General features: G+C 44.4%; 1 protein-coding gene across 1 annotated transcript in view; it reads right to left on the reverse strand.

The window, feature by feature from the left end:
• The window catches only part of SPPL3 (signal peptide peptidase like 3), a 133059-nt gene extending 117521 nt beyond the window's left edge, over window positions 1-15538 (reverse strand). Inside the window, exon 1 of the mRNA XM_065417713.1 lies at window positions 15488-15538. Coding sequence (XP_065273785.1) covers window positions 15488-15510 — 23 coding nt within the window. The 5' untranslated portion in view covers window positions 15511-15538. The remainder of the gene's footprint in view (window positions 1-15487) is intronic.
• Window positions 15539-16599: the final 1061 nt, after the last annotated feature.

Consider the following 16599-nt stretch of genomic DNA (forward strand, 5'->3'; position numbering starts at 1 on the left):
TGCCTTGCCAGTGTGGACGCGTCATGAGTTAGAGCGCACTGGGCTGCTTTAATGCGCTCTAACTCGCAAGTGTAGCCAGGCCCTATGATACCCTCTGGTGGGTAGGAATTAGCGTCCGGACAAGTGGGGGATGGAGGGAGGAGAATGTAGGGTGTATACAATTTCCTGCAAAATTTTAGCTTTTCTTTTAAAATGTTTCGAGCCCTTATAGTTGCAAGATTTGCCTAGTGAAAATGAAGCAAATGTAAGCTGATGTAATGTTCTCCTCAGGAATCTAAAAACAGCTTCAATGCATTTTGCTGCTGTTCAGAGCTTTCACTGCTAGGCAAGTTGATAAGACTTATCAGGTTCACTATTATTCAATACCCCAGAGCGACAGAAAATCTGACAAGAATGGTGATATTCTGCTATTGCTTAGGAAAGCTAGACCAGCAGCAGCCAAGTAATGCATAAAACAAAAAAGGTGTCTGGAAGAAGGGTAAAGTTGCAGAACCATCACTCCTTCATAACACCAGGAAAGGGGTGGAAGTAATGAAGATGCTGTCATAAGTCTCTTAAGAATGCTTCTACTCTTACAACAGCTGGGAGGGGGGTTTGATTCAAGTTAAAAAGTGCAAGGTGGATATCAAAGATGAAACCCCTCAGCAAGGCCCAGCCCGTTCCTCCTTTCCAGCAGCCACGGGCTAGATTTCACCAATGTGTTGCTGTTACTAACACATTCACATGTTCTGTATCATCCTCAGCTAGCAGGTATTTGATACAGTTGTCAATCTTTGCTATGATGTAAAATGAACGTTTATAATTCTTCCAAATACTTAAGAATTTGCTGATAGCATTCTCTGCCCCAGATGTGATGTCTGAAATGCTACTGTGTTAGTTAAAATGTAACAGGTCTTCTTGAAGAGCTTCTTTTGCCCTAGCTGTAGGTGGGAAATCTAGTATTTACTGGATACCCAGCTGGTCTTTTGTCACTGTGGACCTCTCCCTTCCCTGGAGGGTCCTCCTTGCCCCCTAGAAACACCCCATTGTTACTGGCTTACTCCTGGATCCTCAATGTAACATCCTCCCAGAGGAAATCAAGGTAAGTGGAGAGGTGTTTGTTTTGGGGAAGAACAGATTCATTTTCCTCATCTCTCTCTCACCCTGTTTCCACACAAAGAGAGATACACAGCCTTTTTTTTTTTTTTTTTTTTTTAAATATCCTAGATTTGGCCTAATTTCAGCATGGTTAAATGGAGAAGATTTTGTTCTATTAGAATCTATTCTCAGCTCTGTTAAAAATCAACTTAAGCAACCCATCAGATCCTCAGTTACCTTATCTGTAAGACAGACAACCTAAAGCGTTGCTCACTAAAAACTGTAAAGCATACCTATTTATACTAGTCAGCAGAAGAGAAAAGACTACAACCCATGGTATGCTGACTCCCAATTCAGTGCACTTTGCTACAGGCTCAAAAGTACTCTGTGGAGGATTCCCTCGTTCAGAGTCATCCTATGCTGACACTGCTGAACAATGGCAGCTTAGTTTTGGCTTTTTGTTACCCAGAAGGTGTCAAATTTTAGAAAAGAACTGAAAGATTTGGGGAAAATAAAGTTAGTCATTTGAATTACAATGAGCCACCAATGTGATATGACTGTGAAAAAAGGCAATTGTAATCCTAGGATGTATTAGGCAAAGCATTTCTAGTAGAGATGGAGAAGTATTAATGCCATTGTACAAGGCATTGGTAAGACCTCATTTGGATCCTGTGAACAATTTCAGTCACCCATGTTCAAGACAGGTGAATTTAAACTGAAACGGGTCCAGAGAAGAGCTACTAGGATATGGGAAATGGAGAGCCTATCTTATGAAAGGATACTGGAAGAGCTTGGCTTGTTTAGTCTCGCAAAAAGAAAAGAGGGGATATGACTGCTTTCAGTACATACATTACGTACTCCTGGGGGAATTCTGCGCCACTGTGCACATGCAGAATTCATGTCCCCTGGAGATTTCTTTGCTTCCTTGCAGAAAAATGACTTCTGACGGGGAAGAAAAGGGAAGCTGCAAGAGTGGTCATGCACCCTTCCCCAGCAGCCCGGGCACATCGTTTCGGGCATCCAGAGCAGCCAGCAGAAAGGTAAATCTCTGCAGGGGTGGAGACGCTCTGGACAGTGGCTCCTATTCTGCACCGGGCTCAGCTGCTAATTTTGGCTGGGTCTGGGTCAGACCCACCCGCAGAAACCTCCCCGAGTGCAGGAAGCTTCCCATCCTCCCCTCCCCACTTCCAGTCCCCATTGCTCCTCAGCTGTGGGAGGAGGGGTCACTGTACAGGGAGCTGCTCCCCTGCCTGCCCAACCCCCATGAATCCAAGCCTCACCCCCCTGAGAATCAAGTCACGAAACCCCCTGCACTCGAACCCTCACCCCCCTGCACCCGGAGCCCCCCGCCAAGCTTCATTCCCCCACGCCAACACCCAACCACCTTCACCCAGACCCCCCTGCAGAGTCCCATTGTCCCTGCACCTGGAATCCCCCAACAAGCCCCTGTGCATCCAGAACCCTACTGCATCTGGACGCTCCACCAAGCAGCCTGCAGCCAGATTGCTCCACACAGAACCCTCTCACGCCACATCGTATCCCCCTCACACTACCCTAGGTAGTATGCTGTCACAGAACACCACAATTAATTATGAGATTACCCATTGCCAAAGTCAGTGCTGCATTTGGAATGCTGTCACACCACCTATGGAATGACAGTGGCATCAAAATAAGCACTAAGCTAAATGTCTATTGGGCAGTCACACTTACAATGCTTCTATATGATTTTGAAACGTGGACAGCACGTCGCCGCCACTTGATCAGTTCTACATGCATGGTTTTGGTCTGTTAACAGGGGCAAATGGTGGGACAAGATTCCCAATATTGAAATCATGGTTGGATGTCTGGAATTCAAAGTATGCTCATAAAAGCTCAACTGCTTTGTGCTAGGTATCTCATTCGTATGGCCGTCTTGAGAATACCCAAAGCCATATTTTATGGTCAGCTAAAACAAGGCACCCATTTTCATAGTGCCCAGTATAAACAATATCATCTGGAACAAACTACTCAGTGGAGTTCTGGTTACCCCATCTCGAAAAAGATATACTCAAGTAGGAAAAGGTACAGAAAAGGGCAACAAAAATTAGTGGTATGGAATAGCTTCCATATCAGGAGAGATTAAAAACACAGGGACTCTTCAACTTAGAAAAGAGACTACTAAGGGGAGATATGATAGAGGTCTATAAAATCCATGAATGAGGTGGAGCGAATGAATATGTGAAGGGGGTAAATAACACTTCCCTAATCCAAGAACCAGGGGTCACTCAATGAAATTAATAGGCAGCAAGTTTAAAGCAAACATAAGTACTTCACACAATGCACAATCAACCTGGTGAACTCGTTGCCAAGGGATGCTGTGAAGGCCAAAAGTATAAGTGGTTCAAAAAAGAATTAGGTATGTTCATAGAGGACAGGTCCATCAATAGTTATTAGCCAACATGGTCAGGGATGCAACCCCTTGGATCACTCGATCACACTGAAGTCGAGCTTGAAAGCATTTTAGGTTTATCCTAGCAACTGGGAAGCAACAACAGAGGACAGAGCAACATGGCAGCAGATTTGTCAAGTTGTTAACCACTTTTAAGCACGGCACATTAACATCTTATGTGAAAAATATGAATAGCGCAAAGCAAGACTACAACAGCCTATAGTGGTCACGGACAATCTTTTCTGTCCCATATGTAACCATTTGCGGTTCTTGCATTGGTCTGACCTCATACAGATGAAACTCCACCATAATCATCAATCAAGTTCTCAGGCAGTCCAGCCACATGGTTAATTTCAATAATAGCACCAAAAGCAAATGAGAGATGATTAGAAGTATAGTCTCCATAAAAGGTTGCCAAGTCAAATAAACACCAGAGCAAATTTGTTTACTATCCAAGTTATGTATAGAGCACCCATAATTATACTACCTAAGCCAGGAGTGAGCAAACTACTGCCCGCGGGCCGGATCCAGCCCATCAGGGCTTTGGATCCGGCCCGTAGGTTTGTCACCCCTGTGGCGCCGCGAGCCCTGCGCCACTCCTGGAAGCAGCCGGCACCACGTCCCTGCGGCCCCCCGGGGGGTGGGGGGTGCAGAGGGCTCCGCGCACTGCCCTCGCCTGCAGGCACCACCACCCGCAGTTCCCATTGGCCGGGAATGGGGAACCAGGGCAGGCTGGCAGGCAGGGAGCCTGTCTTAGCCCCACTGCGCGCCGCTGCCACCCCAGAGCCGCTCAAGGTAAGCGGCGCCAGGCTGGAGCCTGCACCCCAAACACCTCCTGTGCCCCACACCCCAACCCCCTGCCCTGAGCCCCGTGCTACACCCCTCCTACACCCCAACCCCCTGCCCTGAGCCCCCACCGCACCCCTCCTGTACCCGAGCCCCCTGCTGCACCCTGCACCCCAACCTCCTGCCCTGAGCCCCCTGCCACACCCCGCATCCCCTCCTGCACCCCAATCCCCTGCCCTGAGCCCAATGCCACATCCCAACCCCCTGCCCTGAACTCCCGCCGCACCCCTCCTGCACCTCAACCCCCTGCCCTGAGTCCCCAATCCCCTGCCCTGAGCCCTCTCCCACACTCCGCACCCCATCCTGCACCCCAACCCCCTGCCCTGAGCCCCCTCATATACCCTGCACCCCAACCCCTTGCCCTGAGCCCCTTCCTGCACACCACACCCCAACCCCCTGCCCCAGCCCTACATTCATGGCCCTGCATGCAATTTCCCTACCCAGATGTGGCCCTTGGGCCAAAAAGTTTGCCCACCTCTGACCTAAGCACTAAAGAAGTCATTTAGTTTCACACAGAAGATATCAGAATCTGACCTTCCCTTCTTCCAGGTTCTGGGAAGTCTACTGTTTTAAGAAGTGAGATACTTTCTCACCAGTTATTACTTTAGCTTTCCTGCAATGTATGGACTTTGAGGCATACCTGAAGACAGTTTTGTTTGTTTTTGCTCAATCTCATCTCCTGCAGTACTTCATTTCATAGTTCAGCACTTTTGAGAGAATGTGTTAAGTCTTTATCTCAAGCTTCATCCTAGGCTTCGTCAACTACATTGCCAAAAGGACACTGCTTTCTCATTATGAAAGGAAAGAAAGGCTGTCCACGATACTGTAGATCTTGACAATCAAGCCCAAAGCCTTACTCAATCTGAAACCAGTTCATGCATATAGTACACATCTAAACGAATTTGCTATCATACTAAGTGTCAGCAGATCCTGAAGATTCATTTTAATTGGTCTGAAGAAGTTTGAAAACAATGCAGCAGCTTCCACTTATATCCTGGATTCAGAATAAAAGCATAAAGAGGTATGACTACGGTAAATGATCAAAAGCGAAGGTTAACTTGAGTTAAGTTGAGTAACTGATCAAAAGCATAACCTGTGTTGGAGAGATGTGCACTTGGTCAGACACCATTTTGCACTTTCTAAATTTATGGGGTATTTTTCTGACCTGTGATTAACTATACTATCATTTCTCTGTAGCATTTGAATTAGACTAAATGGAAAGAAGTCAGCCAAACAGGATACAGGGATGCAGTATGGTTACTGAATTGGTTACTACAGTCTGTAAGTATATACAGGAGGAAAAAAATGTGATAATGGTCTTTTTAATCTAGCAGAGAAAAGGATAAACACAATTCAAAGGCTGGAAGTTGAAGCTAGTGAATTCAGACTGGAAATAAGATGTCAATTTTTAAGGGTGAGAGTAATTAACCATTGAAACAATTTACCTAGAGTCATGGTGGATTCTCCATTACTAACTATTTTTAAATGAAGATTAGACATTTTTCTAAAAAGATATGGGCTAGGAATTCTTTTGGGGAAGTTCTATGGCCTGTGCCATACAGGAGGTCAGGCTAGATTATCACAATGGTCCCTTCCAGCCTTAGAATCTAAGAATCTATAAATCTAGGAATTCACAACTGAATGAGAGTTTAGGTCTCAAGGGAAGTCAGACACTTTAAAATATTTTGCTCTTCAATAGTTCTTTACAAACTAACTAATTTCATGCAACACACCTGTAAAGTATCTAAGGGTAAATAATAGGGCTGTCAAGAGATTTAAAAAATTAATCACGATTAATCACACTGTTAAACAATAATAGAATACCATTTATTTAAATATTTTTGGATGATTTCTACATTTGCAAATATATTGATTTCAATTACAACACAGAATAAAGTGTACAGTGCTCACTTTATATTTATTTTTATTACAAGTGTTTGCACTGTAAAAAGACAAAAGAAATAGTATTTTTCAGTTCACCTAATACAAGTACTGTAATGCAATCTCTATCATGAAAGTTGAACTTACAAATATAGAATTATGTACAAAAATACTGCATTCAAAAATAAAACAATGTAAAATTTTAGAGCTTGCAAGTCTACTCAGTCCTACTTCTTGTTTGTCTGAGTGATTGGCTGAACAAGTTTGTTTACATTTGCAGGAGATAATGCTGTCCACTTCTTGTTTACAATGTCACCTGAAAGTGAGAACAAGCATTCTCATGGCACTGTTGTAGCCGGCATCGCAAGATATTTACATGACAGATGCGCATGCTTCAACCACCATTCCAGGGACATGCCTCCATGTTGATGACTAGTTCTGCTTGAAAACCATTTAAAGCAGTGCGGACCGACGCATGTTCATTTTCATTATCTGAGTCAGATGCCACCAGCAGAAGGTTGATTTTCTTTTTTGGTGGTTCGGGTTCTGTAGTTTTCGCATTGGAGTGTTGCTCTTCTAAGCCTTCTGAAAGCATGCTCCTTACCTTGTCCCTCTCAAATTTTGGATTCTTAAACTTTGGGTCAAGTGCTGTAGCTATCTTTACAAATCTCACATTGGTACCTTCTTTGCATTTTGTCAAGTTTGCAGTGAAAGTGTTCTTAAAACGAACAACATGTTCTGGGTCATCATTTGAGACTGCTGTAACATGAAATATATGGCAGAATGCGGGTAAAACAGAGCAGGAGACATACAATTCTCCCCAAGGAGTTCAGTCACAAATTTAATTAACACATTTTTTTAACGACCATCATCAACATGGAAGCATGTCCCCTGGAATGGTGGCCAAAGCATGAAAGGGCACATGAATGTTTAGCATATCTGGCACGTTAATACCTTGCAATACTGGCTACAAAAGTGCCATGCAAATACCTGTACTCACTTTCTGGTGACATTGTAAATAAGAAGAGGGCAGCATTATCTCCTGTAAATGTAAACAAACTTATTTGTCTTAGCGACTGGCTGAACAAGAAGTAGGACTAAGTGGACTTGTAGCCTCTGAAGTTTTACATGGTTTTGTTTTTGAGTGCAGTTATGTAACACACACAAAAAATCTACATTTGTAAGTTGCACTTCCAGGACAAAGATTGCACTACAGTACTTGTATGAGGTGAATTGAAAAATATTATTTCTTCTATCATTTTTACAGTGCAAATATTTGTAATCAAAATATACACTTTGATTTTGACTACAACACCGAATACAAAATATATATGAAAATGTAGAAAAATATCCAAAATATTTAATAAATTTAAATTAGTAGTCTCTTGTTTACCAGTACGATTAAACCTGCAATTAATCGCAATTAATTTTTAATCGGGATTAATTTGAGTTATCACTTGAGTTAACTGCAATTAATCGACAGCCCTAGTAAATAATAATCACTTCCCCACTCAGATACTCTTATCATTGAGGTGAAATAAAGGGACTGTTCAACTATGCATAGCAACAGTTGAAAGGGGTTTTTTTGTTTGTTTGCTTTGTTTTGTTTTTCACAGTAAGTGAAGAACTTAAGAAATTGAAACTGCAAGGAAAATTTAGACAGACAAAACGTTTACTCAAGCTGGAATCTGATCATGAAACTTGCATTAATACGCCTACAATCTCCTTTAACGACTTCAGGGACCCCAATTTTTACATCTAAGCCAGCAGACAGTATCACCTCCAGTTGTCATATAATACCCCTTAACACTATTGGGGGAGATTGGCTCAATATTAACCTGCAAAGAAGACTGCCACCCACAGAATCACCAACACCATGCCTGCAGCAGTACATCTGCAGCTTTTGGAGATTTTGAATCCAAGTAGTGGTCCTACCTATCCCTATATAGTTTTGATATCAGATGGGATCACAGCAGAATGTGGCATGGCTGCAAGGCCACTATAAGCCGTCTGTCATTAATCCAAGCTAAAGTTATTACAAAATTTGCACTGTGCTCAATTTATTTAGTCCCCACTGTTTTTTACTTCATGATCAGGAAACAACCTTGAGTTATCATTTAACTACATAAATGCCAGTACTACTCCCCACCCAGCTTCAGTTGACCCCCTGCTCCTTGTCCCAAAGTCTTTTTCAGTCTAGTCCCTGCCTAGGTTAGTGCAGAGTCTAAAAAGGCAAAGCATATGGGGAAAAGGGATTTAACCAATGAGCAATCCAGTAAGGGTGGAGATAGGTACATATAACTAATGTTTGTTATTCCAAATTTACTATAGGTCAACTCCACTGATACCAGATAATACAGATTTACAATGGTTAACAGTGGAATTTGGCTGTAGATTTCAGTTCTTGACAAAGTTAAGAGTAAAAGCTAAATTCTATCTTCATATATGAGCACAACTCCCACGGAAGTCTTCAGGTGGTATGATTAATTAAGGGGAGAATTTAGCCTGTATGTTTTGTGATTCCTCTCCTAAAAAATATATTAAAAATTACCTTCTTATATTTTCATTTATTGTAACCAGCCTCACACCCCCAAAGTGTCCTCACTGCAGAGATCACTCAAGTTAGCCTAGCTGAAGTGAGAGCAGCCACACTACAGAACAACACCTGAGCTTCACAGAGTGATTTTCTTTGCAGCTGAAGATCTGTGCTAACTTAAGCTATAGCCTATATCCCATTGATGGGCCAGCCTATTTGAGTTAAAAGTATCACACCAAACTTGAGTTATATTTTTTTTGGGGGGGGGGGGGGGGAGAGAGAAGAGGGGAGGGCCTGGGCCTGAGTTAGGGGCAACACTGAGTTATAACTCAAGTTAACTACGACATGAAGACAGACCCCAGAATTCTGAATCTAAATACACTGTAAACACAAAACTGATTAGAAATCATCATGGGACACAGGATGGCATTATGTGTTTGTGCTTATTTGAGAGCACCTTGCTTGCTGACTCATTTGACAGTTCACAAAACTCAATTTCCATACAAGCATACCTGACCTATTTCTTTTCATATTAACACTTGATAGACACACCTGGTCTGCTAATTGTGTAATCAGAGATTTCACTCCATTTAATAAAATCACTAAAAATGACATCACTGGTACTGTAATGATGCTGACTCTATAACATGTGAACACCCTGTTAAATAGAAAGCTTTGATGACTATACCTCTGTATAAAGTCTCCTTAAGCAAAATCTCGCTGTTGTAATAATGGCTGTTTTGTAACTGTTGTTTTGGTTACAATATTTACATGGAAAGGATTAATGAACCTGTTAATAATTCCTAAATAAATAGTAATAAATTAATTTCCATCTCTTCTGCACTGGGCTGAGAAGCCTCCTCCTAATACCACTTCTTCATACCCCAAGAGTTTGACATGTCTGTTACAGCTGTCCCACTGTTGGATTCCTTTTTCCCCCTTCCTTTCTGTTTGTGCTGAGTGGCCGCCCCCCCGGCCACGGAACTAATCAAAGTCACAGCCTGGCCCTGCTCATGGAAATGGCTTGTGCAGATTGACTGGAGCCATTGCTCTGCTCAGGGAGCTGGGGGCTTTTTCGCTCCTTTATCTAGCTTCTTTGTTCGGACCGGCTCGATGTAGGGTGCTCTGCCCAGGTATGCAAGACCTAAAGTGGCCACATAGCTGAGCATATGAGTCATACCTGTGGCTCAGAACATGCCCAGGCATGCCTATGCTTACCTGCAACCTTTCCCTGCCTTCGCTCCTCCCCTGTATCAAGAGGAGCCAATCAGAGTTACTGGCGGGAAACTGCCTGAGTTTGCCTTTAAAACCAGACATTTTCTGATCAGACCCCCGGAGAAGGTCCTTGCTTTGCCACCTGGTCTGATCAGCTAGGGGTCTTTGGGGGGCCCTCTCCCCGCTCTCGTTTGTTTTTGAGCGTACCCCCGTTTTTAAACTCCCCTCCCACGAACAACGAATTTGTGCCTGGAGATCTCCTGATTATTGTAAGCGAATCGAGTCCTCTCTGCGTCCTCTGATGCTGAAACTGCTGTTCCTGCTGCTGCTTTGGGGATTGGTAAGGAAAAACCTCTTGCACACTCCCCTTGTTCTGGCTGCTGGCTTCCTTTCCCCAGCAGGCAGATCCAAGCTAACTCCTTGGTCTGTATCTGTAATCTGCTTCTAGCTTAGCAGCGCCTTTGCTGCTAGAAATAAGCCTGCTTGCAGCCACCACTAGTTAAATCCCTCCCCCCTTGGAGCTGTATCCTGGGCACACACCACTCTGCCCTCCGGAACTACCCCTAGTATAAGGTGCACCCATTACGTTAGGTTTAGCCTTTAGTCTAGATAAATTGTAATTTCGTTTTGCATAGCTGTGGTTAAGTTAGGTTTAGAAAATTGCTTGCATTGTACTCTAAGTTAGGCTTAAAGAATTGTTGCATTGTGTTTTGTTACTTGCTAATTTGTGTAGTCTTGGTTAAGTTAAATCATAGATAAGATTTTGCTGTGTTCTGTATAATTGTCTCTCTGCTGTTTAAACTTGCAGCCTGTCTGCTCTCTGTCTCCCCCTAAGTTTAAATCTCCCTCCGCAGAAACTCTGCCTTTGGTCTCTGCTCCCCCACGTGCTCCTCTTCCCCCATCCCCCAACCTCACTCCTCTACCACTTTCTTCCTCTCTCTCTCTCTCTCTCTTTTAATCCCTTCCCCCACATGCTCACCCCACTCCCACTGCTGCCAAACCTCAATTGTATTACTGAAGTCTAGCATAAAACCCCATTGGTTACCCCTTTTTCTCTCTAACACACCTCACATTTTACATTTACACCACTGACACATTTTTACCTAAAGTTGTTGGTTATTTAACACATTTTACCCATACTATTAGTTGGTTATATGCTGCTGTGACACACTCTTTACATAGAAATTGTTAGCTACCTGTTACATTTATACTTCAGTGTTAATTGGTTACCAACTGTATTGTACCCCACTGTATTGTACCCCACCATTGAAACCCCCTATCCTATTTACTAAAAGAAACCCCTCCCCAATTGTCTACCTTAACAAACCCCATACCCCTCACTATTGAATTTTCCCTGTTTTTGCATTTTCTTAATAAAGTTTATTTTGCACCCACCAGTACAGTAGTTGTCCCCCAAGATCCCCTACCTGCTGGCAGGGTCAGACGCCAAATACAGGGACCATTCCACTGCCTGAATCTTCATCCTGAACTTTATAAGTGACCAAATCAGAATTAAAAGGCTACTGACTGAGTACAGGATCTGCTTTTTCACTCTGATCCTTTGTCCTCCCTGACAACACTCACATGGAAAATATTCAGACATACAATGTTCTATGTTACACTTAACTTCAGTCTCATCCTCTCCCAATACTATGGCTATCAAGGAAATATACTTCTGTTTTGTTAGGAGGAATCCTCATTCTCCTTGTCTTCTGTATAAACCAAGTTTTGGAGAACCTTTTATGGCTTCAGAAAGCAAAAAACCAAACAGACTATTTCCAGAGTGGGTAAGAAAAAGGGGGAGTTACATCAGGACTTGAACATTTAGACACCTGCTAACCAGAGACAAATAAGAGATGCATGCTACTTTCCCTTCCAAGCAGGATCCAATGGAAGCACCCCAGAGAGAATAGTGTGCTCTTTGCACCACAAGCTGATAGTGGAAAAAGTCCAGCCCCTTGTTTCCTAAGTTACCATACACAGATCCTGCTGTCTTCATCCCCTTCTTTTGTATTGGCGTCGACTTTTGTATGTCTGAAGTTTGAATCTTCACCACCTATTAACCTCTGCCACAGACACCCCTGCAGTTACTATGATGGACAGCCACTTCCCCCTCCCTCCCCTTGGTGCTCCTAAAGAGGGAAAACTTTCTGATTGATGAGACAGTCTCAACACAGATCCACTTCCTGGCTTGGAAGATAGGTTGGGGAGATTCCCACTCTGCCTCTACTAACCCCGTATGAAATACTTCTGCTGTCACCTTCCACCAGAGAAGGATTAAGCCCATAACTCTAATGCTCATGAGTTTCCAGAATAATTCAATGTTAATTGCATCAGTTCAGTTTCACTGTTGGTCAGAACTTTAAGCAGTAGCACTGAAACAAACTACATTCTTATGAGCTTCATTTGACTATTGCAGGCACTTGGCAGAAAAAGTTTCCCCACTCACCGTTAGCAAGCGTTTTCATTCAACACTTTTTAAAATAACGTTTCCTTCTGCCACTTGTTCCACACTGCATATCAAGCAACAGAGGGTCCTGTGGCACCTTTAAGACTAACAGAAGTATTGGGAGCATAAGCTTTCGTGGGTAAGAAGTGAATTATGCTCCCAATACTTCTGTTAGTCTTAAAGGTGCCACAGGACCCTCTGTTGCTTTTTACAGATTCAGACTAACACGGCTACCCCTCTGATACTTGACTGCATATCAAGATTAGCCATTCCCAGGAAAACACTATTCATAGTCATGCCAGAAAATAAATTCTTGTTACTCATTTTTAGGATGATACACCCCCCCCTTTTGAAATACTAGTTTTCTAAATGGCCAGATAGATCCAATACAGCAGAGATTGAAAAGGCTCAAAGAAAAACAGTTAGTTACTGTTCTGGATAGGGTTTAAATACAAAGATTTTACAAGAAATAGCCTGGAGAAGAAAAGTCAGAGGCACTTGCTGTATTTAAAAGGCATGATAAAAAGGGATCAGTCCTCCTTTTCACAATGGCCCTTAATATAAGAAAATTAATCACTGCGAAATAAAAATGCAGGCAAAATTAAAACAAATTAAAGAAAACACTTCATAAAATTTCAGCTTTATATCTGTAATACAAATAGAGTAAAATAGTGAAATATCAAAATTACAATGTCCTCACCACTTACAAATTAACTTTTCTATCAATTGAAGTCTTAAAACATTCTGAGAAAATCATAGTATGGTATATTATCTCATTTTATAGAGATCATTTCAGACAATGCTTGTGTCCTGTAATCAAATTTTGTAATTATCATTTTAGAAAATACGTCACATAACACATAGGCAGTCTCCAGATTTCAATGCAAGTGGAATTAGAGTTTTAAATTATCTTGATTTACAAAGTTAAGTGACTATGATTAACACTGATAGTTATGCATGGTAAGATGAGGTGATCAAATATGCTTCAGGACAGAAGATAAGCCCCATAGGTGTCAGAAAAATCCTCGCACCTTACACCTACAGCTGTCCAGTAGGGAAGGTGCTTTATGGGATTTTTTTGTCCCACTTTTCCATCAGGGGTTTGCTGCTGTTAAAGGCAGGATACCCACATGCTAGAAATGATGTTATCCTATGGGACAGAAAAGCCATTCACTCTGATAAAGCTGCCCATTAAAGCACAAAAAGAGGCTTAGATCTAGCACATGGAGGGGAAATTAACCGCCAACTGCGAAAGAGCACAGCAGCACCACTTATTCAACAGCTTTCCCAAGAAACACTAGTTTTCTACTTTACAACAAACAAACATACTTCTGGTACCATTAGAAGATTGTGTACAGAACTGCATTACCATACTTATATAAAGAAATCCAGAGATTGTTGACTGACATGATGAATAATTAAATGCTTTGAAGGCAGAAAAGAGTGCAAAAGCTATAAAATAGAAGTGTTCAATTCTGAACTAGGTCTTTGCCATTCTTCTCACCACATTCCCCACACTATGTTGATTAAAGCCCTACATATAAAGTGTAATCAACACCAGATACAATAGGTTATATTAATGGATATAGGTAAAAGCAAAATTACTCAGTCTGTTCTGAGATACATGTATTGTTCTGCTATAGCAAGGAAGAGCCATAGCTCTATTAACATATCAAGTGGTTAAAATCCCAGCTAACTCCTATTTTCGGCTTCACGCAGACTACAGAAATATTAATCTCCCTCAGAATAAAAACTGAAGTGCTTTTGGTGGTTATCTTTAGTACTGTTCTAAAAAAACAACATGTAACAATAACCACCACACCTGTTTAAAAGAGAAAGGTAATCAAAGGTAGCGATTAAGATTTTCAGAAACATTTAGAGTGGAAAGGTTCCTCATTGGCTCAACTGAATAAATGCAATGCCCCCTCTGTAGATGGTACACCCTAAGGTCAAAAGCTCAAGTTTTTCCTCTTTTAATAATAATCTCATAAAACTTTCAAAAAACGTAAAAACTACTCTTGGCTTTAGAACAACAAAATAGCTTAAAAATATGAAAGAGTAAAGCACTACAATGTAAGTACTGCAATATTCTTCCAGGCAATTCAGCTGTTCTTTTGGCATCTTTGCACAATTAGATTATCTGAAATATTTTCCTTTTTAATCCTTGAAATCATCAAAAGCAAACCTTGGAAGTAATCAAATCTTGAATCCCAACTAGGCCTGACAGAGGGTCAGGACAGACACACAATGCCCCCTATTCTCAGTTGCTCTGTTTCACTTCTTCCCACAAGGACTGGTCTCTTCACCCTGTTCTTTTATTTCCTGTATACAATATTATCAGTATGTGGGGGGGGGGAAAACTCTGCCACACAGTCTTATCTTATCTGTTCTGATCCGGATATGTATCTGGAGCTAAAGTTATGAAGAATTAATACCCACTACCTTTTAACTGCAGGAAACATGTTTCCCTTCTTACTTTGGGTCTAAGAGGAGTTTAGTTTAACACCTATGAACGTGCCCAAGTAACCTAAAAGGACCTCCAGCTGCTACAAAAGGGGCTGAGAGCGCAGCACTTGGTGTTTATAGAGAGGCCTACTTACATTTGCAGCCGTTCAAGGGAGTATCTCCGGTGACTCCCCCAGTTATGTCTATAAACGCCCGTGCAGAATAAGCGCCCAGTTCCGCTGTTACAGGTTTACCCGACACCACGGACGTCGCGCCCAGAGCTCCCCGCTGCCTCCTATGTGGGGTCTTACACACTCCCCTCAGGCAGGAACGGGGCCTTACAGCCCGGTCTCCGAGCCGCCGCTCCCTCCCCGAGGAGAGATGCATCGCCGGCTCCTTGCCCACCCGTCTCCAAGGACAACACCTCCTCCCCGGCTCCCAGTCACAAGCCCGTCCCCGGAGGCCGCCTCCTCTCATACATCCCCACTCACACCACACAGCCCTCCGCCCGGCCCATCCCCGGGTCCGTAGCATTCCCTGCCGACCCTCCGCCCGGCCCCCCCCTCCGCGGGCCCGGAGCCTCCTCCGCCAGCCTGGCCCAGCTGCTCACCAGGAGTAGGTCTGCTCCGCCATGGCTGCTGCGGGGCGGCCGAGCTGCGCGGCGGTGGCCAAGCCCCGGCTCCTCCTCCTCCCCCTCACTTGCTCCGGGGCTCAGTGGCGGCCCCGCTGCGGCTCCCGGCCCAACATGGCGGCGACTGTAAGCAGGGAGGGGAGCGAAAGGGTCCCCACCCGGCGGGGGGGCTGCTCAGTAGCCACGCCACAGGGCCGTGCTCGGGCGCCGACGACAGGCAGGCCTCATGACCGAGAAGCGGCGACGGCGTCCGGACTGGGAGAAAGAGAAGGGGAAACTCCGCGTACCGAGCACCAAGGCGAGGCCGCTCCGACTCTGCTCGCGCACGGGGGGCGGGGCCTCCGGTCGCGCGGGTCACGTGCCCATAACACGCTCACGTGCCGCCGCCGGCCCACTCGCGCAGAAGCATTACGGAACCTGACGCGGTTGTGGGCTGGGCCTGCCCGCACTCCGTTCCCTGTGAGCCTCCAGGGCGGAGAGGCAGAGCCTTCTACGGGGAGTGCGACCTGTTCACTTTCTCTGGGGATGAGAGGTCGTCTTGCCAACTTATCCCCCCCTCGAGAACTGGGGACAGGAGCCTTCCCGGGGGGAGAGTCTGAGGTTCTCCCCTCAGTGCTGGGGACATGGAGCCTTCCCGGGGGGGGGTCTGAGCTATTCACTTCCCTCTCAGTGAGGACATGGAGTCTTCCGCGGGGGGGGGTGTCCTGAGCTATTCACTCCCCTCGGTGCTGGGGACATGGAGCCTTCCCGGAGGAGGGGGGGAAGATTTCCCTCTCAGTGGGGACATGGAGTCTTCTGGGGGAGGGGGGGGTCTGAGCTATTCACTTCCCTCTCAGTGAGGACATTGAGTCTTCCGGGGGGGGAGGGTCCTAAGCTATTCACTCCCCTCGGTGCTGGGGACATGGAGCCTTCCCGGAGGAGGGGGGGGGAGAGTCTGAGCTATTCACTCCCCTCTCAGTGGGGACATGGAGCCTTCCGGGGGGGGGGCGTGTCCTGAGCTATACTCTCCCCTCAGTGCTGGGACATGGTGCTTTCTGGGTGTGTGTGACCTATTTAGCCCAGGTGTCCTTCCCGTCCCGGCTGGGTACAGG

The sequence above is a fragment of the Emys orbicularis genome, chromosome 16, assembly GCF_028017835.1.
Source record: "Emys orbicularis isolate rEmyOrb1 chromosome 16, rEmyOrb1.hap1, whole genome shotgun sequence".
Lineage (NCBI taxonomy): Eukaryota > Metazoa > Chordata > Testudines > Emydidae > Emys > Emys orbicularis.